General features: G+C 51.3%; 1 protein-coding gene across 1 annotated transcript; it reads right to left on the reverse strand.

Moving 5' to 3' along the window:
* Positions 1 to 5,664: 5,664 nt before the first annotated feature.
* Positions 5,665 to 11,245, reverse strand: TCF15 (transcription factor 15). Its single transcript, XM_032351126.1, has 2 exons — positions 10,653 to 11,245; positions 5,665 to 6,106 (listed from the first exon to the last, which is right to left on the reverse strand). Exons 1-2 carry the CDS (start codon positions 11,181 to 11,183, stop codon positions 6,032 to 6,034), a joined length of 606 nt encoding a protein of 201 aa, XP_032207017.1. The 5' UTR covers positions 11,184 to 11,245; the 3' UTR covers positions 5,665 to 6,031.
* Positions 11,246 to 22,851: the final 11,606 nt, after the last annotated feature.

Here is a 22,851-nt window from a genome sequence, read left to right on the forward strand (position 1 = left end):
TCTGTGGCTTAGGCCATGGGAGCTGGGGCCAGACCCTCTGGATTCACATCACGGCTATGCCATCACCTGGCTGGGTGGCCTTGGACTTGGTTTTCTAGACTGTGAGATGAGGACGATGAGAGAACCTAGATAGGCAGGCTGTGGCCTAGATTATGTGAGGCCATGTGTGTAAGGCTCTTGATGCAGTGCTTCTGACTGGGGAGCCCCAACAAGGTCACTTCCTCTCATGCATATCTCTGCTTTGGAATGTGTCACCAGGCAATGAAAACAGTGACTGCAACACATGGAATCTGGTTCTGGCTCATCTCTGACTCACTGTGACATTGGGGATGCGCCTTGCCAGCTCTGGGCCTCAGTTTCCCCATTGGTGACCTGAAGGGCTCCAGAGGCCATTCCACCGAGAGCCTCCAGGAGTCTGTATTTGAGCCTCTCCAAGTCTGGGAGCATCGGTAAGCCCAGGGAGCCCATGGAAGATGCGGGTTCTGGGGCCCACCCCCCAGACTCCGACTTCCTCCATGCAGGCTGGGCCCTGGACTCCTCTGGGCACACTGAGGCAGAGGTGCAACCTGAGCTGTGCAATGCCGGAAGCTCAGGTTCACTTGGAGTCCTCTGGGACCAGACACACACCTGATGATGCTGTGTGGTTGAGCCAGGACACCTGGTTCAAAGGCATTCGCTCACCAGCTTCCCTGTGACCTTGAGCAGATTCTTTAACCTCCCTGTACCCCAGTTTCTTATCTACAAAATAGGGCAATAGGAACATCTGGGTGGCTCAGTTGGTTAGCATCTGCCTTTAGCTCAGGTCATGATCCCGGGGTACTGAGGTCAAGTCCCGGGTCAGACTCCCTGCTCAGTGGGGAGCCTGCTTCTCCCGCTACCTGCCTCTCCTCCTGCTTATGTGCTCGCTCTCTCTCTCAGACAAATAAATAAACACAATATTTATTTTAAAATGGGGCAATAATGGTACAGACTTGTCGAGTAGGCTAGATGGATTAACTTATGGAAAGTGCATGGACCAAGGATTGACACATAGCGGATTTGCAAAAAGTGAGGCATTTTTCCAAGCTTAGAGGCTCTGGGCATTAAGAAACAACAACTCTTAAATTCTATTAGCCTTCCCTCCTACAAGGCCAGTCTGCCCCATCTATGAAGCCCCCTGGTCCACCGTGAGCAGACTGCTGAGATGAGGAAAACCAACACCCAGAGAGGGGAAGATACCCAGCTCAGGTCACACACAGGAGCAGCAGCCAACAAGCCAACCCAGGCCAGGGCTCCTGCTTTCCAGCCTGTTCACCCTCAACACCTCCCCAGTTTCCAGGCCCTGCTGGCCTGCCCTCTGACCCTGGCCCCCTGGGAGCCTGATCCCAGGCCCGTGGGGTCTCCAAGTCTGTTCTGGATTAGATACGCTGAGAAGCAAATGCTGCCCCCCCCACCCCCAGCAGGCTGCCGGGCGGGACCCGTGCACACAGCTGCTGAGGCTCACAGGGACATAAATCATGGTGGCAGGAGGCTCGGGGACTGGGACCACCCTAGCCTCCCAAAGGGCGTGGGGGCCTGGGAGTCATGGACAGGGACGCCTGAGTCCACCAGGGTTTTCTCTATCTTCAGTTGGAGCAGCTGAAGTGAGGGCGAGTCAGAGGGGGCCAGGAGACCATCTGGCAGGCCTTACATCCTCACGAGCCAAAGTCTCGACTTTGTTCTAACTTTTCATTCTGCAATCGTTTCCAAACATCCAGAGAAGTAAAAAGTGATGCAGAGAACTCCAATATGCCCTTTACCTGGATTCCCAAAGTTTGAGCCGTTTGTCACATCAGCAGGATCCTTCTCTTGCCCACATGTGTTTTTCCAGCGTAGGGCTCCTCTACCCCTCCGTGATACCCAGGGGCGTTATTTCTTAAGCACAAGGATATCCTCTTACATAACCATACTGTTAGCAAATTCGAAAAATGGAATGTTGCTCCAGTACTTTTATCCAATCTATTGTTCTTATTCTGACTTTGTCATCTGTCTTCTCTAGCATATCCCCCTCTCCCCTGCCGTACCCGGAGTTTGCGGACCCAGTTCAGGGTCACGTCCTCCATTTTGTTTTCCGGGTCTCAACTCTGGAAACCATATCCACATGAGGTAAAACACATGGCAGAAGGAAATGCAGACATTTAACTTAATCTGTATGTCTTGTAAATTGAAAGTTTTGTAAATCTTCAATTTATATATTTTTTAAAAGGTCTTATTTGAGAGAGCAAGAAAGAGAGGGTATGAGCAGGGGGAGAGGCAGAGGGAGAAGCAGACTCCCCACTGAGCTGGGAGCCTGATGTGGGACTGATCCTAGGATCTGGGGACCATGACCTGAGCCAAAGGCAGACGCTTCACCCAGTGCCCCTGTAAATCCTCTATTTGATATTCTCATGATAATGCTTTGTATTTGTGACCGTGTGTGGATGCTTAAGAGTTAACCTGCTAAATCTATCACACATTTTTGGAATTTTGTTTTTTGGTGTTTTTTAATCTAACAGGAGCCTCATAAAATGGAGGGCCAATAAAATGGAGGACCAGTGAGTGGAGTTTAGGCAGTAGAGGAGCCCTGCCTGGAGGAAGGGGTGCTGCCTTCTCAGTCCTGCTCAGATCCCGAAATTGCACAACGGTGGCCCACTGGTGTTCTTCTCTGGGCTTTGGCATCCCTCATTGCCACGGGCAACCTCTGAGGTCTTCCACCTGTGGTTATGAAATTTGGGAAGAGAGCCCTGTGGGTCATGGGGGCTACCCGGGTTCCTAGGGACCCAGGAGGGCCAGGGACTCACTGGGAGACCCGAGGGAGGCTGCTTCTTCTGGACTGACTCAGTCTCTTCATTGTGAAATGGGGGCCTCGGAGACCATTTTCACGTCGGTGTTCCTAGTGTCTAAGAAGTTTTGGGAAGAGATTGCAACCAGAAATCTAAGCCTCCCCTTTAGGGTCTCAGGTGGCCTGGCTGGACCGAGGCTCAGGGGTGCCTGTAAGCAGCAAAGTGCATGAGATGGCGAACTGTGCAGCCATGACCAAGTCTGAAGGGGCTTTCTTTTTTGGTGCGAAACAGTGTGTGTGCAAGGCCGCCGCTCGTGTGGGAAAACAATGTCTGTGTGGCTTGCCTATAGAGGCAAAGCCTGTTCCTGCAGGAATCCCCGAGACCCTGATGAAGAGTAATTGTCTCCCAGAACAGGAACTCAGTGGCTGGGCAGGAGGGAGACGTGTGGCTGCTTTATTCTCTTTGGTATCTCTTAGCCGCGGGCTCTGTAAGTGTATCCATTTCACAGGAAATACAATGGGAAGAACCTGGTGTGAACAGAAGTGCAAGAGAGGCTCCTGGATGCTCTCACAGCCACTTCCTGGTCTGCACACGGGGTACACGAGTGTGAGCAGCTTGTGAAAACTCACTGAGCTGCACACTTACTGGCAGGTGCACTTTCTTGCATGTGAGTTGTACTTCAGGGGAAAGCTGTAACCAAGTACGCTGTACATGCTTGTTTCGGTGCCCGTTTTACAAAAACTCTGCAGAATGACAGCGCTAACTACGGTGATCTTTGGGATGGGTGCTATTTCTAGGGTCTTGCAGCGCTGAAATGTTTTACAGTGAAAACAGAAGCAGAGAAACCGATGGCTGCTTTTTCAGAACCAGAGATCAGGAGAGAGCACTTTTGGAAGGACACACAGGAAAGGACTTCCAGCCACTGCCTTTGGGGAGGAGCCAGAGGGAGGTATGGGATTACTTACCCCATGCAGAAATGGTCTATTAAAAAACTATTTAACAAGGCAAAACAAATGCTTATCATTCTGTCCCAGCTATTCTTTTTTTTTTTTTTTGTCCCAGCTATTCTTGCTGGTGACGGACTGGCCTGGGGAGGCCTGGGACGGAGGTCGTGCGATTTCTCTGGGGTCACCCGGCAAATCTGGTGGCAGAAGTGGGCCTCCAGCCCCCAGCACCCAAGTATCTGCTCTGTCCCCGCTCCCGGGTTTCCTGCCATTGACAAGTCACAGTCCTTTCCTATGGCTTTGCCAGGGGCTGCCTGGCCCTGGGCAGACACAGGGAGCACAATGTGCTTTCCTAATTAGCTCCCCCAGGGGGAAGCATGACTACACTGGGACAGGATAGGCAAGCCCCATGTCCCTGGAACACATGGGGTAGAGGGTGCGTGGAAAGATGTCCCGGGCTGGACCTCAGCCCCTTGGGGCCCTCCTTCCTCTACTTCTCACCAAAGAGGTTAAATGTGGTGGTTTCATGGCCACTCCAACCTGGACTGACCCCCTTGTTCTCCCGGGGCCTCGGTTTTCGTCTGTGAGGCAGATAGGGGTGGGTCTGGCTCTCCACTGTGGGGTCTGGCATGGAGACCGTGCTCAGTATCTGTTAGTCTGCGAAACGGGCAGCCCCATCTCGGGCTCAGTCAAAAGGTCAAACGCAGAGCAGAGTGGATACAAGCATGGACTCTGGCCAGGTGTCTGTCAGTAAACACTAATTAAAAGTGTTTGTTAAATTCATTTTTCAAATAGGCATGAGTGTACCCAGAGGCAAGGGTGGCTGCCCGGCTTGGCCACCTTTCCTTCCCTCCAGCCTCCTGAGCCTCTCTGATTCTGGCCTCGAAGGGACTGTTCCAGCCAGAGAGCCAAAGGCACTTGGCTGTACCGCCCAGCTGTCCCCATCACCATCGTGACTGAATCTGCAAGATGGGGAAACACCAGCCCTCACCTTGCAGGTCTGCTAGAGAAGCATCGGGGCCCTGGGGGGCTGGCACTCCAGTGGGGCATCTCCAGGGCCGGGGAAGGCTTTAGGGGTGGACAGACCTCACCTCATCATCCTGCCATATGCTTTGGGGGGTCACACTGCTCCTCCAAATCATCTCAGCTAAAACAGGGGTAAGAACATCCCATTAGTGCATTCACTTGCATGTGTGGGAGCTGCGTGCCTACACAGCCCCATCTGCAAAAACACGGATAAGGGAGAGGTTACAGTATAGAACATTCATCAGGCGGAACACACAGTTACTAAACAGACGAGGCCATCCTTTACCTTTGCGTGCTGACTTGGGATGACAGCCGACCTAGGTCAGGGAGAGCAGTGCAAGGTGCAGAAAGCACGGACAACACACTATTGTTTGTGTAAAGAGTGGGAGAAAGTTAACATATACATATATTTCTGTCCTTGCTTGGCTATTCATAGGGAATGGGACAAGATCTGGGAATGGGACCAATCACAAAACATGGTGGCTAAGGCTGCCTGAAGGGAGAGCTGGTGGCTGGAGGGCACAAAGAAGGGAAGCTTCCCTGTATTTCCTCTCGTACCTCTTGAAGTCTGTACCGTGCGGATCAATAGATTCCTTACTCAAAAATAAATCAGATTAAGATTTCTTGACCAACCGCCACAGACAGCTAAGGGCTGTTCAAGAAGACTGTGAAGTCTGGTTATCTTGACTTCTGGAGACGGTCCTCCTGCCTCCCCCCCTACCCCCCCATTCCCGTCCCGCAGCCCCACCCCCTTCAGGGCAGAGGGCAGCACCTGTGACATCTGGGCCTCTGCCAAGTCTAGGAGAGGGGCCGCCTCTGACCTCTGATGTCCCTAGTCTTCACCCAACCCCCCATCACCATTCTTCAGCTGGGAACATCTTTTATTTAAAAATACTTTTTTATTTTAAACCCACCAATTCTCTCTCTCTCTTACACACACATACACACACACACACACACACACACATCCCCACACTCATTCACAGATATGCACACATCCTCTGTCACCAACAGTCTTTGTTTTTCCAAAAGTTCAGCCTTGTCTCTGACCGGCCAGGGCTGGGGCTGGCTGGCTGGGTCCTCATAGCTCTCTGGGGTGCAGTGGAGATGTCCCAGGGAGCCTGCCCACAGGGTCATGGGCCCAGACCATTGTCCCCTGGTCCCAACACGAAAGAGGTTTGCGTTGGGCTCCTGGGGTCTTCTCCCCTGTTTAACCAGTGGCTGGCCTCTGGCCTTCTTCTCCAGGGTCCTGCTTGGAACAAATGCCACAGGGGTCTAGGCTCATCTCCGTGGCACTCGGAGGGGGGTCACCCCCCTCACCTTCAAGCAGCTGCCCCCCAGGTCACGACGGCCGCCCTGCAAGAGGAAAGAGAAAGTTCGGTCAGGTCACCGTGAACACTGGAACTAACCTGTGTGTCCAGCAACAGGGGACTTGATAAATAAATCACGGCCGCACAATGAAGTTCTCCACAGCAGAACGCCAAAGGGAGTCTTTGTGACTGATAGGGAATGATGGAGAGACAACTGCATTTAAGGACAAAGGCAAGAACTGAGTGAATGTTCTGTGTGCTGACACGTCTGGAGAGAAGGGCACATGGGAAATCGCTAACAGGTTTCCTCAGAGGACAGGGATTTCATGGGGGACAAGGCATGATGGGGGTGGGAAGGAGGTTTTCTCTCTTTCGTTCTTTCTTTTTAACGCTATGTACTTTTTTTACCCTTTTTGTTTCTTGTAATTTCATTTTATGTAATTTGTTGCTTTTTTTTTTTTAAAAAACCCAATACATTTAAAATGATATTAAATGGTAAAACAAATGAACTCCACAGTGGTCCTCCTAACTGCCTGATTGTATGCCCAGTGGCTTACGCATCAACCTTCCAAAGTAGACTGTGGATTTCTAGCCTCCCTGCCTTCATTCAGGGCCTTCTCTCTGCCAGGAACACGCACCCTGGTCCTGTCTCCCTGGGAAGGTTTCTCTATTCCTGCCATTACCCAGCACTTCCGGGAGTGGGAGAAACTTGGAAGGGGAAGACAGAGTTTCTTTTTGTTCCCCCCAGGCTGGGAGCTGAGGGAGGAGTAGGGAAAGCGTCCTCACTCCATAATCCTGGTTGTAGCCCTGAGCCCAACATGAGTGGGTGCCAACTACTGCCCCTTGAATCCGTGCTGCTCACTGGGAGATGAGCTCATGGTGGCACCCCTGAAGCCACCTGTCCCTCAGCCCGCAGGGACCATCCCTATCTGGTGGTCTGAGGTCTGATGTGGGGCTATCGTCCTCTCTGTAAGTCAGCGAGGTCCCAGGCATTAGAGCACCCCTCTGTTGAGGCCTCCAGCCGCTTAAGGCCAAGCCCAGAGGCACCCAGCCAGTTGGTTAAAAAAAAGTTGGGCTAGAAATCCGAGTTGTCCTGCAGTTCTGCCTCCAGGACCGGCTGGTGTCTGAAATCCCACCGTCAATGCTCACCCCACCGAGCCTGGCTAGGAGATGGGGGGACAGGCCTCCTTCTTAGCCATCTAGAGAAATAGCCAACCATCTGGGAGCTCTGGCCCCTGCCCCCTCCGTCCTGGGCCCAGGTTGGGGCAGATCCATCCAGATGTGAGCCCAGCCTCCCTCGAGGCTCTCTGGGCCCAGGGACAACGTGTTCATTCACAGGCAGGGCTATTTTGAGGGCTGAGGCCACAGTCCCAGCAGAGCCCGGGGCTTAGGCTTCTCAGACAAATCTGGCAGGAGTGGCTGAGAAGGGGGGACAGGCGTGGGGGGGAGGGGGTGTAGTGTTGGGGGATTAAAAAATCCGCCTCCCACTCTTTCACGACCTCAGGGACAGGGGGAGCCATCTCTCAGCCAAGTCTGGCAGTCATCAGGAGACCCTAGTCTCATGCTAATGCTGGGAGCGTTGGCCTCCCTGAGATTGTGTCCTCATCTACAAAATGGGGTCGAAATGATTCTGCTGCCATCCCAGGGTGCAGGCTGTCACAGACGCAGCTGTGAAAGAGGCTTGCAGACAGCCAAAAGCACTTAGAAGGGACCCTGACCAGGACCCCACTTCTCCGTCCCCGAGAAAGTCAGTGCCCAGGGCTCTGGGAAGCTGAGTCGGGCTTGAGTGAAATGGATCAAGGCTTCGATCCCTGCTCTGCCATGGACTACCCATCGGACTCGGGCAGATGACTTCACCGCACTGAGCCTGTCTCCCCATGTGTAAAGCAAAGTCATGGTGACGATCATACGCATTCAGCTAGTTAAAGCCCTTAGTACCGCGTCAGACACACAGATAAAGCGTTCAAGTAGATATTCACAAGTATCATTATCGGCATCAGCCAGTGAGGGTACCTCCTTGCCTCCCTCCCACCCTCTGTGCCCCTCTCTGTGCCTGAACTGTATGCCAGCTGGGCGGCGGGGGTGCTTTCCAAGATGATCCTACCCACCCCCAACTCCGGGTGACAAAGAGGGAAACAGTAGAGACAAGAACCCTCCCTCCGTCTCCCACTTGCTATTTCTAAAGAACCACACTTGACCCCTCCTTAGACAGAAAGATCCTACAGAGAGCCTGGTGGTCCCTTGTGACCCCGTCCTCAGACTAGCCATGTGGGAGGGAGGGGGTGGCTCAGAGTTAAGCAGCAGAATCTGGGCCTTGGAGCTCTCTGGCCCCCTGAGCTCAGAAGGGGGACCCTGCAGTGGCTCCATGAGAGTCCATTTTCTTTCAGTTGAGCCTTCGAGGGGCCAGAGCTGGCCAGGATCGCCCCTCTTGCCTATTCCCAGAGGAGCCTGTGGGGGAAAGCATGGCTTCTGCAGCCAAATTTGGCTAGGTTCTTGGTCCTGTAGACAGATCGCAGGGAAACAGCCAGACCCAGGCGAATAAATCCCTATGATCCACAGGACAGGCTGAACCCAGCAGAGAAGGCCCCCCACCCTGCCCCGCTGCAAGTGTGGGTGCATAGCAGATGTGACTTCTCCCGCAGGCCTGCGGTTATAACTCGCCAGCCCCCTGCCCTCCCTCCCCAATAACCTTTCCCACTTCCCAATCAGGCAGGCTTGAGTTCAAACCCTCACTCCATCATGGACAGCGTCTCTAAGCAGGTGGGGGCCACCAGAGCACCTCTGCCACTAAGGGGTTTTAACCAGAATGGGTGATGAGTGCTTAGCCCAGGAAATCAGTGCCCATCACGACTGCCTCCCCTCTGTGCTCTGCCACCTTCAACATCTTTCCCCTTCCTTCTCTATATCATGTTTTCTGACGCCAACTCTTGGGGTACCCTGCTCCTAGAACACTTTTCCCTATCCATTCATCTGTCTGCCTGTTCCCCAGCATGTGTCAGGAATTCAGCCCCTAGCTGGGAGCTTCCTCTGGGCTCCCACAGTCTCTTGGTGCTCTGCCTTCCCACCAGGAGACTGTGGCCTCCCTGTCTTCATCCCCATTCCCTAACCCTGGCCCTGGGAATTCATGACTGTGGGTGGGGCCCCACGACCTGCTTCTCTGGGAATGTTCTCAGAGCCAACAAGAGACAGCTATTGGGTAGATAAAGTTGGCTGAACTGAAGGAACAGGTGTAGGGCAGTCCGAGGGTTATCACCAAGGGCCCGGCCAGCCCTCTGCATCCCAGGCCAGGTACATGAAGGCCCACCTGGCTTTCCCACACCACCTGGAACACCAGCCGGGGCCCACAGCTGGGAGTTGGCAGGGTACAAGTCAGGCAGAGCCTGAGACGACTGAGTCAGGGAATCTGAAGCAGCCATGGGGGTGAGAGGCCAGGCTGGGAGTCTGATGAGTCAGAAGAAGACAGTCTGGGGCCAGGACACATGGGCTTCCCCGGGACAGAGTGAAGCAGGGGGCCTAGAGCGGCTATAAGAACCAAAGAGTGGGGGACTCAGAGACTGACTCTAATCCTCCGTGCCCTTTCACTTTCCAAAAGGCTGTGGTTCAGTCAGGGGATCCCCCAGTCTCACTACCTCCATATGTAAATGCTAGCTGCTGGAATCCAAAGCTTTCACGCAGACCAGCTTCCCTACTGTAGGAGAAGGCTAGGACAAGAGAGGGAAAGGTAGGGGATGAAGCAGACTCCTTGGGGCCTAAGCAGGAGGAGAAACGGCTTCCAACCAGGAGAGTTCCCTTTCAACCTCTGCAGTTACTCAGCCCCCTCGGACCCTACCAGGCTGGGTCTCATCCTTATGTGGGGGGGGGGGGGGGACACACCACAGGAGCTCAGCTCCAGCTCCATCCAGCTGACTCAACAGTGACCTCGCCCCCACTCTCTATCCCTTTTGTGAAGACCCCCTTCTTCACTCCTACTGCTCATTAGCTGGCCATCTCAGATTTTTAGTTGGAGGTACGTGTTTCCTCTTCTCAGTCTCCTGCCTTTGGGTCAAGTCTTAGGATGGCGGACAATTATTTTACTGGTGGGGGAAGTTCATGGCAAACGTGGACCAGCAAGCAACAAAACCTGCGTTGTGGCTTCCCAGGTGAGCAAATGCGGGCATGCGATCACTTCCCCCTGAGCCTCAGATCCTCATCTGTGATAAAATGGGCAGAATAACTACCTGCCTGGGAGTTCTCGTGAGGGTCAAAGAGGAGGAGGAATGCAGCTCGCACCTGGGAAGCGCTTAATAAAATGATGGCCTTTCTAACTACTTCTCACGCTCTTTCCCCAGCACACCTTCAGTTAAAGGGGTGTCCTTCAAGGAGCCATCTCCGTTTTCTGGGCTTTCCCGCAACACTTCTGTTTGGGGGACTTTGAGCGAGTGTTTCTGTTCCACATCAAACCCTGGGCTTGGAGCGCCGCAGCCCCCGACAAACTTCCTGTCTCTTCCCCCTCTCTTCGTTGGGGTCTCCGCTCCTCTTCTGCTTCCCTAGGAGGCCCCGTCCCCCGCTAACCCCCAACCCGCGGCTACAGTCCTGGGGCTCCGCGCACTCACCCCTTTGCGCTGGTTGCTGAGGCAGAAGGTGCAGATGGAGCGCGGCTGGCGGCCGCCGTCGGGGGCGGCGGGGACCGCGCTCTTGGCACTGCCGGCCGCACGGAAGCACGGCTGCCCGTCGTCGGCAGCGTCGCCCAGCAGCAGCACGTTGGCCAGGTGCGCGATGTAGCTGGACGCCAGGCGTAGCGTCTCGATCTTGGACAGCTTGCGGTCCACCGGCTCGGTGGGGATGAGCGTGCGCAGCGCTGTGAAGGCCGTGTTCACGCTCTGTGTGCGGTCCCGCTCCCGCGCGTTGGCCGCCTGCCGCTGTCGCACCACCACCACAGGACCCGCGCCGCCGCCGCCGCCGCCGCTCGCCCGCCGCCCGCCCCCGGGGCCCGGGCCGCGCCGCGCCGCCTCCAGGCCCTCGCAGCAGCCAAACGACTGGTCGGACGCGTCGCTCTCGCTGCGGTTCTCCTCGTCCTCGCTTAGCAGCCGCACGTCCGGGTACAGCACGTGCGCGCCGACGGGGCGCAGCAGCGCGAACGCCATCGGCGCGGGGCCGCGTCTCTCCGTGCGCCGCGTCTCAGCGTCTGCCGCGCCCCGCCGTGCGCTCTCGCGCGCTCCCACGGCCCCGCCGGCCGCCGCCTTATAGCTGGGGAGGGGCCAATCACGAGGCCGCCCCGGCGGGGGCGGAGGCCGCCGCCCTGGCCAATGGGGAGGCGCCCTTCGCGCTCCGGCCAATGGCGAAGCGCCCTCCGCCCCCGTTCCCCAGGTTGAAAGCAGCCCGGGAGCTAAGCCGCCAGCCTTGAAGGCTCCAGGCAGCGCAAGCGAGCCGGGCAAGTGTCTGGGGAGTTTGGGGGGGGGGGGGTCTGGGTGGCTGGGATGGGGTGTGTCCAGGTCTGGACTCTTTATCTTCGGTCTAGACCCGCAGAGAGACTCTCAAGGCTTGTTTCCTCGTTCGGTAAGAGGGTTGCAGAGAAACCAGCTCGGGGTTTTCCCGCCCCCACGTTCTGATACTGTGGTTTTGCAGCTTTCTTGTGTGTAAGAGCTGGGGAAGGGGGCTGTTGGCATGACAGATTCCCGTGTTCCTCCCGTTCTGATTCAGCAGGTTTGGAACGGGACCAAACCCAGGAATCTGCATTAGGATGGTGTCCATGGAGAGCACTTAAGAGAAACACTAATCTTTCCAAATAAGGATTACACAGTGTCACATCCTCAACGGCAAACTTAAAAAAAAAAGCGGGGGTGGGGGTGGGGGACAAGAACAGCACAACAAACCAGTACTTCATTCATTCATTTATTCATCCAACAAGTATTTCTTGGGTCCCTGCGTTGTCAGGAATGGTTTTAGGTCTGCGAATAGAAAGGTGACAAACTCTTTGCCCTCATGGAAATCGACATTTTGGTTGAGGCCTTACTGTGTGCTGGCCACCATGCTGAGGGCTATACTGATCTTTACTACTCCTTGTTGACGTTGTGGGGGAGTATCCCCGATTTACAGATCAGAGAGCTCTAGCCATCAGTCTTACAAGAGGTGAGTGGAGGCTTTAGCCACAGCCTGTTTGACTTCACCATCTCCCATGGCCTACTAACCCTCACCACCAATAAAACACAGATTACTTTCCTGTAATCTCCACAATCCCACTCTGGCTCCAAATCCATGCCCCTCTCTTTCCTCGGAATGGCACCGAGAGAGAGAGAGAAAGAGAGAGAGAGAAAGAGAGAGAGAGAGAGAGGTGTGACTGTCTTTCCTTGTTGCCTTCCTTCCTTTTTTCCTTCCTTAGGGAAACCTTAGATTGTTGAGTCTGACATGTTCTCCTTCTTGGGGGCCCTGGGAAGAATTACTGAGCTGTTGATGGCGGCTGGGGTCTCCACGCTATGCCCCCTTCCCAGCTCCATCCTGGGGAATGGTCCAACCTGTACCCTTAGGATTTGAAAATAACTCTCTTCAACCTGAATGCATCTATGTGGTAGAGAGGGCACAGGGAGTGAAGGCAAAGGGTTTCTAGATGGGTTTTTGGCTTGTTTTCCTTTCTGGGCCTCAGGTTTTTTGAAGATGACTCCCAGTTCTGCCACACTCCTTTCCTGGCTTCTCCTAGCCAGGGCAGAATGGGGGAAGGGAGCTAGAGGGTTTCCCTTGGCTGTCGGGAGAGCAACCCCTGATGTCTTCAAGCCCCAGGGTCTGTGGGAATTTCTTTTCCCACACCTGGCTCCCCCACCCCTCCTCATCTGACCGTGACCCCAGCCAGGCTGGGCTTTGGGGAAGAGGAGAAGGAGCCTGCACAGGCCCCCTCCCCACAGGGCTAGTCCCACACGCAGCCCCAGGCCAGGCTGCTGCTTCCTGAGCCGATGAGTTATTACCGGGAGATTTCCTTCCCTGTCGGCGCCTCCTCACAGGGGCTCCGGGCTCCCTTCACTTTCGCTTTCTCCCCCTTCTCCCCCTCTCTTCTGCTCTCAGTCCTCAGGCAGCTTGAAATTCCTCTGTCCGGCCCCCTCCTCTTTCCAGCTCCAGGTTGGAGAAGCCAAACAGGGCATGAACTGGGCCCGGAAGCCGGGGAGGGCTTACTTGCTAGGCTCATTCATTCACTCGCTCCTCAGGCAGGCTTTGACTCTGGGGACCCTGGGAGTAAAATAAAACCATGAATGAGACTGAGTTAGGCCTTCAGAAAGCGAGCTGTAAACAAAGAACTCCAGGACAATGTGATGGGAGCCATAAGCCTGCCTCCTAGAGCCCCGGTCCAGCCCAGGGGTAGCTGCCTCGTGGAGTTCGGTTTCCTGATCTGAAAACTGGGGATAATAATAGCACCCCTCCCTAGGGCTAGTGATGGTTCCAAGAGTGCATGCCGGTTAAGCCATGGCCTGGCACCTATCGAGAACTCAACACATGAGAGGCGTTTGTGCTGAATCTCTTAGAGGCTGGGTGCAGGTGGAGGAGAGAGCCGTGGCCAGCAAAGACTGAGCAGCTTTGACTCTGTTCCCAGTCCCATCCCTGGGAGTGGGCATGGGGCTCCTTGCCACATTCTTAGCTCACCCACACAAGGGGCTCAATTCCTTCCATCCCCTGTCCTCTGTCTCTGCTCCAGCCACACTGCTTCCTCACTGCCTGTGGAGACCACATCTGCTGTGCACCCACCTGGATACCCCCTAGCTTACTCCCTCACTTTCTTCCTGTCTTCCCTTAAATCTCACCTCCTCAGGGAGGCCTTCCCCCACCACGGCCCCTACCCCCTCATCCCTGCTAGCACCCCCACAGCTCTCCCTCTCCACTTCATCTTGCTTTCCTTCTTTCCATGCACCTGTTACTGCTTCTCTTCCTTCATCTGCAAATATTAATTGAGCACCTACTATGTGCCAGGCACAGTTCTGGGTCTGGGGCATACAGCAGTGAATGTACTACATAATTAGCTGCCTCCCTCCACTGGAACATAAGCGTCATGGGGCAAGGGCACAGTATTTTGCTCATCTCATCTCCTCTCTATCACAACCTTCCAAGGTAGGCATCGTTATTATTCCCAATTTACAGATGAAGACCCCCAAGGTCCTAAGAGAAAGGAGTGACTTTCTTGAATGAGGTTGCACTGTGGGCCAGGGGGATCTCAGGTTGGTCATACTCTTCCCCAGCCACAGGGCCTCTCTGGCAGCCCAGAGGTGTGGGAGGTGTGAGAAGGAGTCTGTCTGGTAAGAGAAGGAGAGTCTTTTTTTTTTAAGATTTTATTTATTTATTTGACAGAGAGATAGAAAGTACAAGTAGGCAGAGAGGCAGGCAGAGGAGAGGGAGAAGCAGTTTCCCCAATCATCAGGGATCCCAATGTGTACCTGGATCCCAGGACCCCAGGATCAGAATCCCGGGTAGCCTCTTAACTGACTGAGGCACCAGACACCCCTAAGTGCAGCTTCATGGTGAAGCCCGCTTTGCTGCTCTCCTGCCTTGGTGCAATCTGGCTTGTTGATCACACTGTATTCTGACTTCTCTCCCTTTGTCCCTGATTCCTCACTCTCCTTTCCTTCCCCACACAGGGCACCCACTCTAATATATTTTTTTAAAGACTTCATTTTTTTTTTTTTTTTTAAAGAGCAGTATTAGGTTTACAACAGAATTGAGAAGGCACAGAGCTTTCCCCTCTTCCCTTTGCCCTGCCGCAAATAACCTCCCCATTATCAGTGCCACTTGCCAGAGTGGTGCATCTGTGACAATTAATGAACCTACATTGACCTATCATTATCATCTAGAGACCATAGGTGACTTTGGGATTCGCTCCTGCTGTTGTACAGTCTGTGGGTTTGGGCAAATGTTTATAATGACATCATTATCTTACCATCATTATGGTCTCATACTGACCACTTTCATTGTCCTAAAATTCCTCTATACCCTGCCTGTTCATCTACATTGCATGCCTGCCACTGCTGATCTTTTAATCATCTCTATAGTTTTGCCATTTCTAGAATGTCATATAGTTGGGATCATACAGTACATAGCCATGTCAGATTGACTTCTTTCTCTTAGAAATATGCATTTAAGTTTCCTCCATGTCTTTTTGTGGCTTGAAGATGCATTTTTTAAGCATTGAATAATATTCCATTGTCTGGATGTATCACACTTATTTGGCCATCCACCTACTGAAGAAATCTTGGCTGCTTCCAAAGTTTGGCTATTATGAATAAGGCTGCTGTAAACATTGTGTGCAGGTTTTTGTGCAAACATAAATTTTCCACTCCTTTGGAGCATGATTGTTGGATTGTATGATTTGCTTTCTTATTGTTGAATTTTAAGAGTTCTTTGAATATGTTGGATAACAGTCCTTAATTGGATGTGTCTTTTGCAAATATTTTCTTCCAGTCTGGGGCATGTCTTGTCATTCTCTTGACAATGTATTCCATAGAGAAGAAGCTTTTGATTTTAATGAAGTCCAGCTTCAAAGAACTTTCCCGTTCTTTCTTTGATGGATCTTGTCTTTGGGGTTGGATCTAAAAGTCTTTACCACATACAAGGTCATCTAGGTTTTCTCCTATGCAGTCTTCTAGGTATTTTATAGTCTTGTGTTTTACATTTAGGTCTGTGATCCATTTTGAGTTAAATTTTGTGAAAAGTGTAAGGTCTGTGTCTAGATTCATGTTTTTGCTAATGGATGCCCAGAGTCCAGTTGTTCCAACAACATTTGTTGAAGGGACTATCTTTACTTCATCATATTGCCTTTGATCCTTGTCCAAGGTCAATTGGCTATAATTATGAGGGTCTATTTCTGGGCTCTCCATTCTGTTCAGTTGATCTTTTTGTCGATTATGCTGCCATTACAATGCTGTGTTGATAACTGTAGTTTTCTCGTAAGTCTTGAAGTTGGATAGACTCAGTCTCCAGCTTTGTTCTTTTCCTTCAATATTGTGTTGGCTCCTCTGGGTCCACTAAATATTGGCGATGTGTGTCTTTGAATATGCCTATGTCCTCATAAATATGTGGGGCTGATTCATGTGAGTGGGTTATTAATGAACACAAATGGTAGTTTCTATAGATCTGTTTGGTAGGTTGGTTTGTTTACTTGACACTGTGCTCTGTGGGCTGACTCTAACTCAAGTGCACTCCTTCTAACCGCTGCTTAGTATGTATAGTGTATATGCACCTACCAGGCCTCCTTTTCCATTGCCTTTAGTGATGGGTCCTATGGTCGCCTCTGACTTGTGCATCTCTAAGCACAGCTGTGATGGACCTCTGGTGCATGACTCTCACAGACTCCTGTGTGTGTTTCTCTGGGATAGACACCCAAGGACAGGATTTTGGGGGCAGAGATAATGTGCACACTTAGCATAAGCTCTGTCTGACTGTGCTCTGGGATGGCTGCTCCAGTCCACATGCCCAGTGGGCTTGAAGCACCCTCAGCCTCATGTCATCCCTGGCACTTGAAATGATCTGATTTCCTGTTTTAATCTGCATTTCTCTATGATGACAGAGAAATGGTTTTTTTCCCTCTCATTATGCTTGCCTCCTCCACTAGACTGTGAGTTTTCCAGGGCATGGGGTGGAGCCTAGTATCCTAGGCCAGAGCTTGGCACACTGTGGGCAATGAGGAATACTTGTTGAGTGAATGAAGACATGAAAAGGCTGGTGCCCAACCTCCCACCCCTACTTTGTACCTAGATGGTATAGAGTACCATCTGTCTCTATCTTGTATAATATATATATATATCTTGGGCATAGATAAGGGACACAGCAGAAGGACAAAGTCCCACACATTAATCTGCTTGGAGAAGGAGACTCATGAAAGTATTTATTGAGGGCCTTGTTTGGGTCAAGAACTCATCGACCTATTACTTGCCATCTCAAGTTCAGTCAGGCGAGATGAAAATATATTTCTCTGTCACATTCAAAGTGTTTGCAGATCCTGCACTCTGTGCTGTGGTATCTGGGCTCGAAGAGGGCCCACCATGACCCTTGTCTCTCGGTATTTGCACCCTTGTGCAGACCCTTCCCCCAACGAATCACTTCTGGCTTGTGTGACCAAAAGAACCTGGCAGAAGAGATAGTAGCTGATAAAAGCATTGAGCTTCTGCCTCAATCTCTTGAATCACCCACTCTGGGGACAGCAGCCACCCCGTGATGAGGATATACTGGTTATCCTGTGGAGAGGTCCCCCAGCTTGAAGGCAGCACCAGCTGGCCAGCCCTGTGGGTGAGCCTCCTTGGGTGTGGGTCCTGAATTCCCGACCCAAAGAAACTGTTAGGAAGAGCAAAGATAATAAAGAAAGGCAAAGATAGATAAAGATAATGAATAATGATTGATGTCGTAAGCCCCTAAGTTTAGTGTCTTTTGTTGTGTCACCTTAGACAACTAAAGCAGGTGGTGTCAGGGACCCAGGCTCTGTCTATCTTTTTGTTCCATCGTATGTGGCCTCTACCCTCTAAGTTGTCTCAGACCAAAATGGCTGCAGGGGGGGTTCTGTTGGCAAAAAGGAGAAAGAAGAGGAAGAAGAAAGGGCATGCTTCACCCTTTAAGGACACTTGTCAGGGAGTTATAATCACACTTCTACTTTTGTTCCCTTGATCAGGCCTTGTTATGGGCCCTTACGCTACTGAAGAGGAGGCTGGGAAATGTAGTCTTCACTGCAGGTGGCCACACGGCCACTGAATACTGGGTTTCTATTAGGGGAAAAGAGTGGAAGACTGGATACCAGAAAACAACCAGGAATGTCTGCCGTCATGCGGTTGAGTCTGCAGACAGGGAGCCTGACTGCCTGGGTTTACCTCTGCTGCTTTCCAAAGCTGTATGACCCTGAACATTTGACTGAGTTTCTCTGTGCCTCAGTTTCCTCATCTGTAAAACAAGGATCCCCCTAGAGTCTGTCTGCGGAGGGTGGCTGTGAGGAAAGGGGAGCCATCCTGGCACACAGTGTGTGGTGTGTAAGTGCTAACTGTTATCATTAGTTCATCTTTACAAGTGTTTTCCCAAGGTTACACGGTCGCTAAGTGAGGGATGCAGAATTTGGTGTGATAGCAATTGACCCCAAGATCCAGGTCAGTACCTGGCATGTAACAAGCATCCAGAAATATCTGTTGCATGAGTGTGTTAAACATTTAGACTGCCCTTAAATAGGTTTTGTTCTGTTGTTCTGTTCAGGCTAATGAGAAAGTTCCATTGACCTCAGTCATGGGGTTCCTCTGGCTGGTTTCTTCAATTCCACTACCAGAACTCAGTCCCTCAAGGACCCTCCAGGCCATCATTTTCAAGAGAGAATTCCTGGGAGCTATTGTTCTGGAAGGTGCCCAGAATTCCATGATTTAAAAGTCTGGGGAGCTGCATTTGGCATCCCCCTTCTAGAGAGTTGTAGCACTTTTACATGTTAAAGGCTCTGAGAAATCCTGCAGTGAATCAGCTTATCAGTCTGCATTCTAATCTTCATTTTCTAGTCTCATTTGACCATAGACCCTCCTACCCAACCTCCCACCCCCACCCCAAGCCAGATGCCTAATAGAGAATATAGTTTGGCAGACGCCTCTCCGCCTGTTATCAGGCTGTTATCAGTGATATCCACTGCAGTGTGAGTGGGTATCCTCCTCTTTCTTGAGAGCATGTCTCCTAGGAGTGAGGGGGGAGTGAGTAGGGGGCACTGGTTACCAGGCAGAGTGGAGTTAAGAGGGGGACCTCCAGGCATTTTCCCAGAACACTACTCTCTAAGGGACACTAAAATGTTATTGGAAATGTAACATGTTGGGGAGAAAAAATGTGTTTCCTGCCATTTCTGTAAAGGGAAGTGTAGTGAAAATTGAAACATAATAATAATTATTATTTTTTTTGTTGGATTGCTATATGCCAGGTACACTCTTCTAAGTACTTGGGTATATTTTCTCTCTCCATTTTTTTTAAGGAGTGGGGGAAGAGGAAGAGGGAGAGAGAGAACCGCAAGCAGACTCCACACCCAGTGCAGAGCCTAACACAGAGCTCGATCTCATAACTCTGAGATCACGACCTGAGCCAAAATCAAGAGTCAGACACTGAACAAACGAGCCACCCAGGTGCCCCATTTTCTCATTTAACCCTCAGAACAGTCCCATGCACCAAGTATTATGAATATTCCCATTTTACAGTGGAGTAAACTAAGGAACAGAGACGTTAAGGAACTTGCCTAAGGTCACACAGCTAAGGAGTGGACAGGAATTTTTTGATAAGCTGCTTGTGGTGAGAATGAGGAGGGAAGAGCTGCACTTCAGGGTAGTTTAATCCCAAATGCTCCCAAAACTCTGTTCTAGGGAGAAAGGACCTGCTAGCTGAGCTACTCTGATTTTGTTGAGTAGGGGATGCAGGTTTGGGGCCAGAATGAGTTGTTCAATAATCGAAGGGAAGCTGATGCATCATGGGTGCCCTCCTTCAGTTCCATCCCTCCAAAGAAATGTTAGGCAGATGCTTAAAGACCATGAGATTGAAGGAAGTGCTGAATAATTTAGCTTTCCCAGGTCCCTACAGGCTGAGGTTGGCCCTCACACCTGTGCCAGGTGACAGTCACCAAGACATGTCAAAGAGCAAGATGATGCTAAAAGAAACCAGCATTTAAGGAGTCTTTTGAAAGTTCAAGGAGGGCTGTTGAAGATCCTTAAGGCCAGGTGTTGGGGGCAGGGGCTGCATCCTAAAGCAGTAGCTGACTGTGCCCTTGGCAATTCTCCTCCCCTCTGCAAGCGAGATAGTGGGGGAGGGACAAGTTGGAGAGTGACACTGGTAGATCATATTACCTCCATTCCAGGTTTGGTTGCTCAGCCCAGACAATAGGATTTCAGAAAAGAACAAGATCAGAAACCTAGAGCAGGCTGGAAAGCCTTCCTGGATCAAGCCGAGGGGGTCTTGTCTACCTTACATAGAGACCCCATGATGAAGATGTGTTTTGGTCCATCCTCAGTGGTCAGTGGTGATGCTTGCACAGCAGGTGCATTTGCAGGTTGCTTTCCTAGGTTGACATGCAAACACTGCTATATGCTTATACGATATCCAACCCCTCCCTCCATCCCTCAGCAGAACCCTCATTTGTCCAGGAAAGCAGTGGGTCTAGCTGTAAATATTCCCCTTCTTCGCCTTCCATGCAGCTGGGACAGCCATGTGGCTCATTCTGGCCAATGAGATAAAGACAAAAGTTCCTAGGGAAAGGTCTTTTTCCTTACATGAAATTACAGAGTGTCCTGAGAAGGTTGGCCGGTTACCTTCAGTCTCTTCCTGCCTGGAATGGAGATGCGATTCCTGGAGGTAGAGCAGCCAGCTTGGTGCCATGAGGACAATAGTCACATGCTAAAGATGGCAGAATGGCTGAGTCCTTGATGATTCCTTTGAGAAGCTACACTAGTCCCTAACTTCTTGAAAAATAATAATTTAAAAAACACTCTTATTTGGTGAAGCCCCTATATATTGGTTTTTGTTTTGTTACATGCAGCCAAATACATAATCAACACACCCAGATCTCATAAGGAATAATGTCCGTAACACTACCATCTATAGTGCACTGTGTGCCAGGCACTGAACAAAGTGCTCCAGACCCCTTGTTTCATTTCATCCTCACCATCCTACAAGCAGGGGGCTGTAACTGGCAGCATGTTAACAGGAAGGGATATAAGGGCTCCGAGGAATTAAGAAACTTGCCCCAAGATGGCCCAGCTAGGGGAGCAGCAGGCTCAAGAATTGGACCCGAGGGGCGCCTGGGTGGCTCAGTGGGTTAAGCCTCTGCCTTCAGCCCGGGTCATGATCTCAGGGTCCTGGGATCGAGCCCCGCATCGGGCTCTCTGCTCGGCAGGGAGCCTGCTTCCTCCTCTCTCTCTGCCTGCCTCTCTGCCTACTTGTGATCTCTCTCTCTCTCTCTGTCAAATAAATTTAAAAAAAAAAAAAAAGAATTGGACCCGAGTCTCTAATTTTCTGAAGTCTGTATTAATAGCTATAGTGGCTTAAAAACACGACCTCCAATCTTCCCATCAGGAGCTGGGGTCTACGTCCTCTCTCCTTGAGTCTGGGCAGGCTTGTGACTGCTTCGAACTTGTGACTGTTGAACTTGGCAGAAGTGACTTTCGAAGTGACCTGGGACTTCTGAAGCTGGGTCATACAAGATGATGCACTGGAACCCACTTTTGCTTGGCGCTCAGAGTTGCCATGTGACAAGTTCAAATGCCCTGAGACCACCATGCCATGAGGAAGCCCAGGGCACATGGAGGGCTACACAAAGTTGCCTCTGATGGCTTGTACTCTTCTTCCCGTCCTCCCAGCCCAGGGGAGAGATATGTGAGGAAAGATGCTTTCATAGGACCCCAGCCCCAGCTGGTGGGTCTTCCCAGTTGAAGTGCAGTGCACTTCAGGAAGCAGAGACAGGCCTTTCCTGCTGTGCCCATTATGACGAATCCTGAATTACAGAATCCGTAAGCATAAGAAAATGGTTGTTTTAAGACACCAAGCTGTAGGGTAAATTGTCCCACAGCAATACTAGTTGTAACTGTAGCTCACCGCAGCGCCTTCCAAATATCTTCACATCTGAAAATACACAAAGCCTGAAAGTACAGTTGATTTTTGATTATCTGCCGTAATTATATTCTGTAAAGTCACCGCAAAGACTGAATTAGCAGTTAACGGAATGACAGCTCCTAAGGGAGAAATACAGGGTGAGGATCCTTTGAACCTCAGGTCATCATATTTTCATCAACTGATCAATACTTCCCCAGGTTTATGTGTATTTCTGTTGAAGGACACCTTATTTAATATATGCTGTTGATTCATTAACCGTGAATCCTGGATACCAGGTAACTCATGCCCAAGCAAAGCTTATTTAACATGTGTCTTTTCTTCCTAAGGCGCATTACAGCTTTCTGGAGCTTACGAACACTAGTCAGCGTTTTAGGACTATTACTGGGGACATTTTAGATAGCAAAATCTCCAACAAAAAGCCCATGGATGTGTAAAGTGGGGCACTAAGTAGACCACAGAAACGACCCCCGTTTACAAGTATGAGAGTGGACACAAGAAGACAGAACGACAGCTTGACCCACCTCAGCTGGGAACGTGTATCCAGAGGCTCAGGGAAAGAATGGAAGCGCTGGGAGTATTTGTTTGTGAATTACACATACATTTCAGTGAGTAGGCAGATTCCTTAATACAGAATCTTTGAATAATAAGGGTTAACGGTATTATTTAATACGTTCAGGGCTTGCAATCCTGGTTAATAACCAGAGGAAGTGAGAGGCATGGAGCAGATAAAGGGGGCACCCCAAGTGCCTTGCTTTTGTCATTTGTGAAATGTGAGTGATGACTCCTACCCCATCCAGTTTGCAGAGGGAGGGAGTGATAGCAATAACATCGGCTATTACTTATGGAGGGCTCCATGCTGAACGCTTGACATGCCTGTTCTCATTAACTCCTCAACACACTCCTTATGAGACAGATCCCACTATTAAGCCCATTTTACAGATGAGGAAACACAACCCCAGCCAGGTCAAGGGACTTTGCCCCACATTTTACAAACTAGACCAGATGAAGCTGGATCCCATTTCTGTCTGAGTCCCACGCACATGTCCTTTCCCACACTGCTCCAGACTGCGCCAGAGCCCCTGTTTACAAGACACCTGGCATAGAGTGTGTTCAAAGTATGTGGAAACGCTTTGCTGATGACCCTAAACTAGGATCTGGGGACTTTGAGGCAGTTCTGTAAAGGGAGAGGGGAGGCTGAGCCCTAGGCAGGGTTGGTGGGGGGCAGAGTAGGAGCCATGGGGA

Source organism: Mustela erminea, chromosome 7, assembly GCF_009829155.1.
Source record: "Mustela erminea isolate mMusErm1 chromosome 7, mMusErm1.Pri, whole genome shotgun sequence".
Lineage (NCBI taxonomy): Eukaryota > Metazoa > Chordata > Mammalia > Carnivora > Mustelidae > Mustela > Mustela erminea.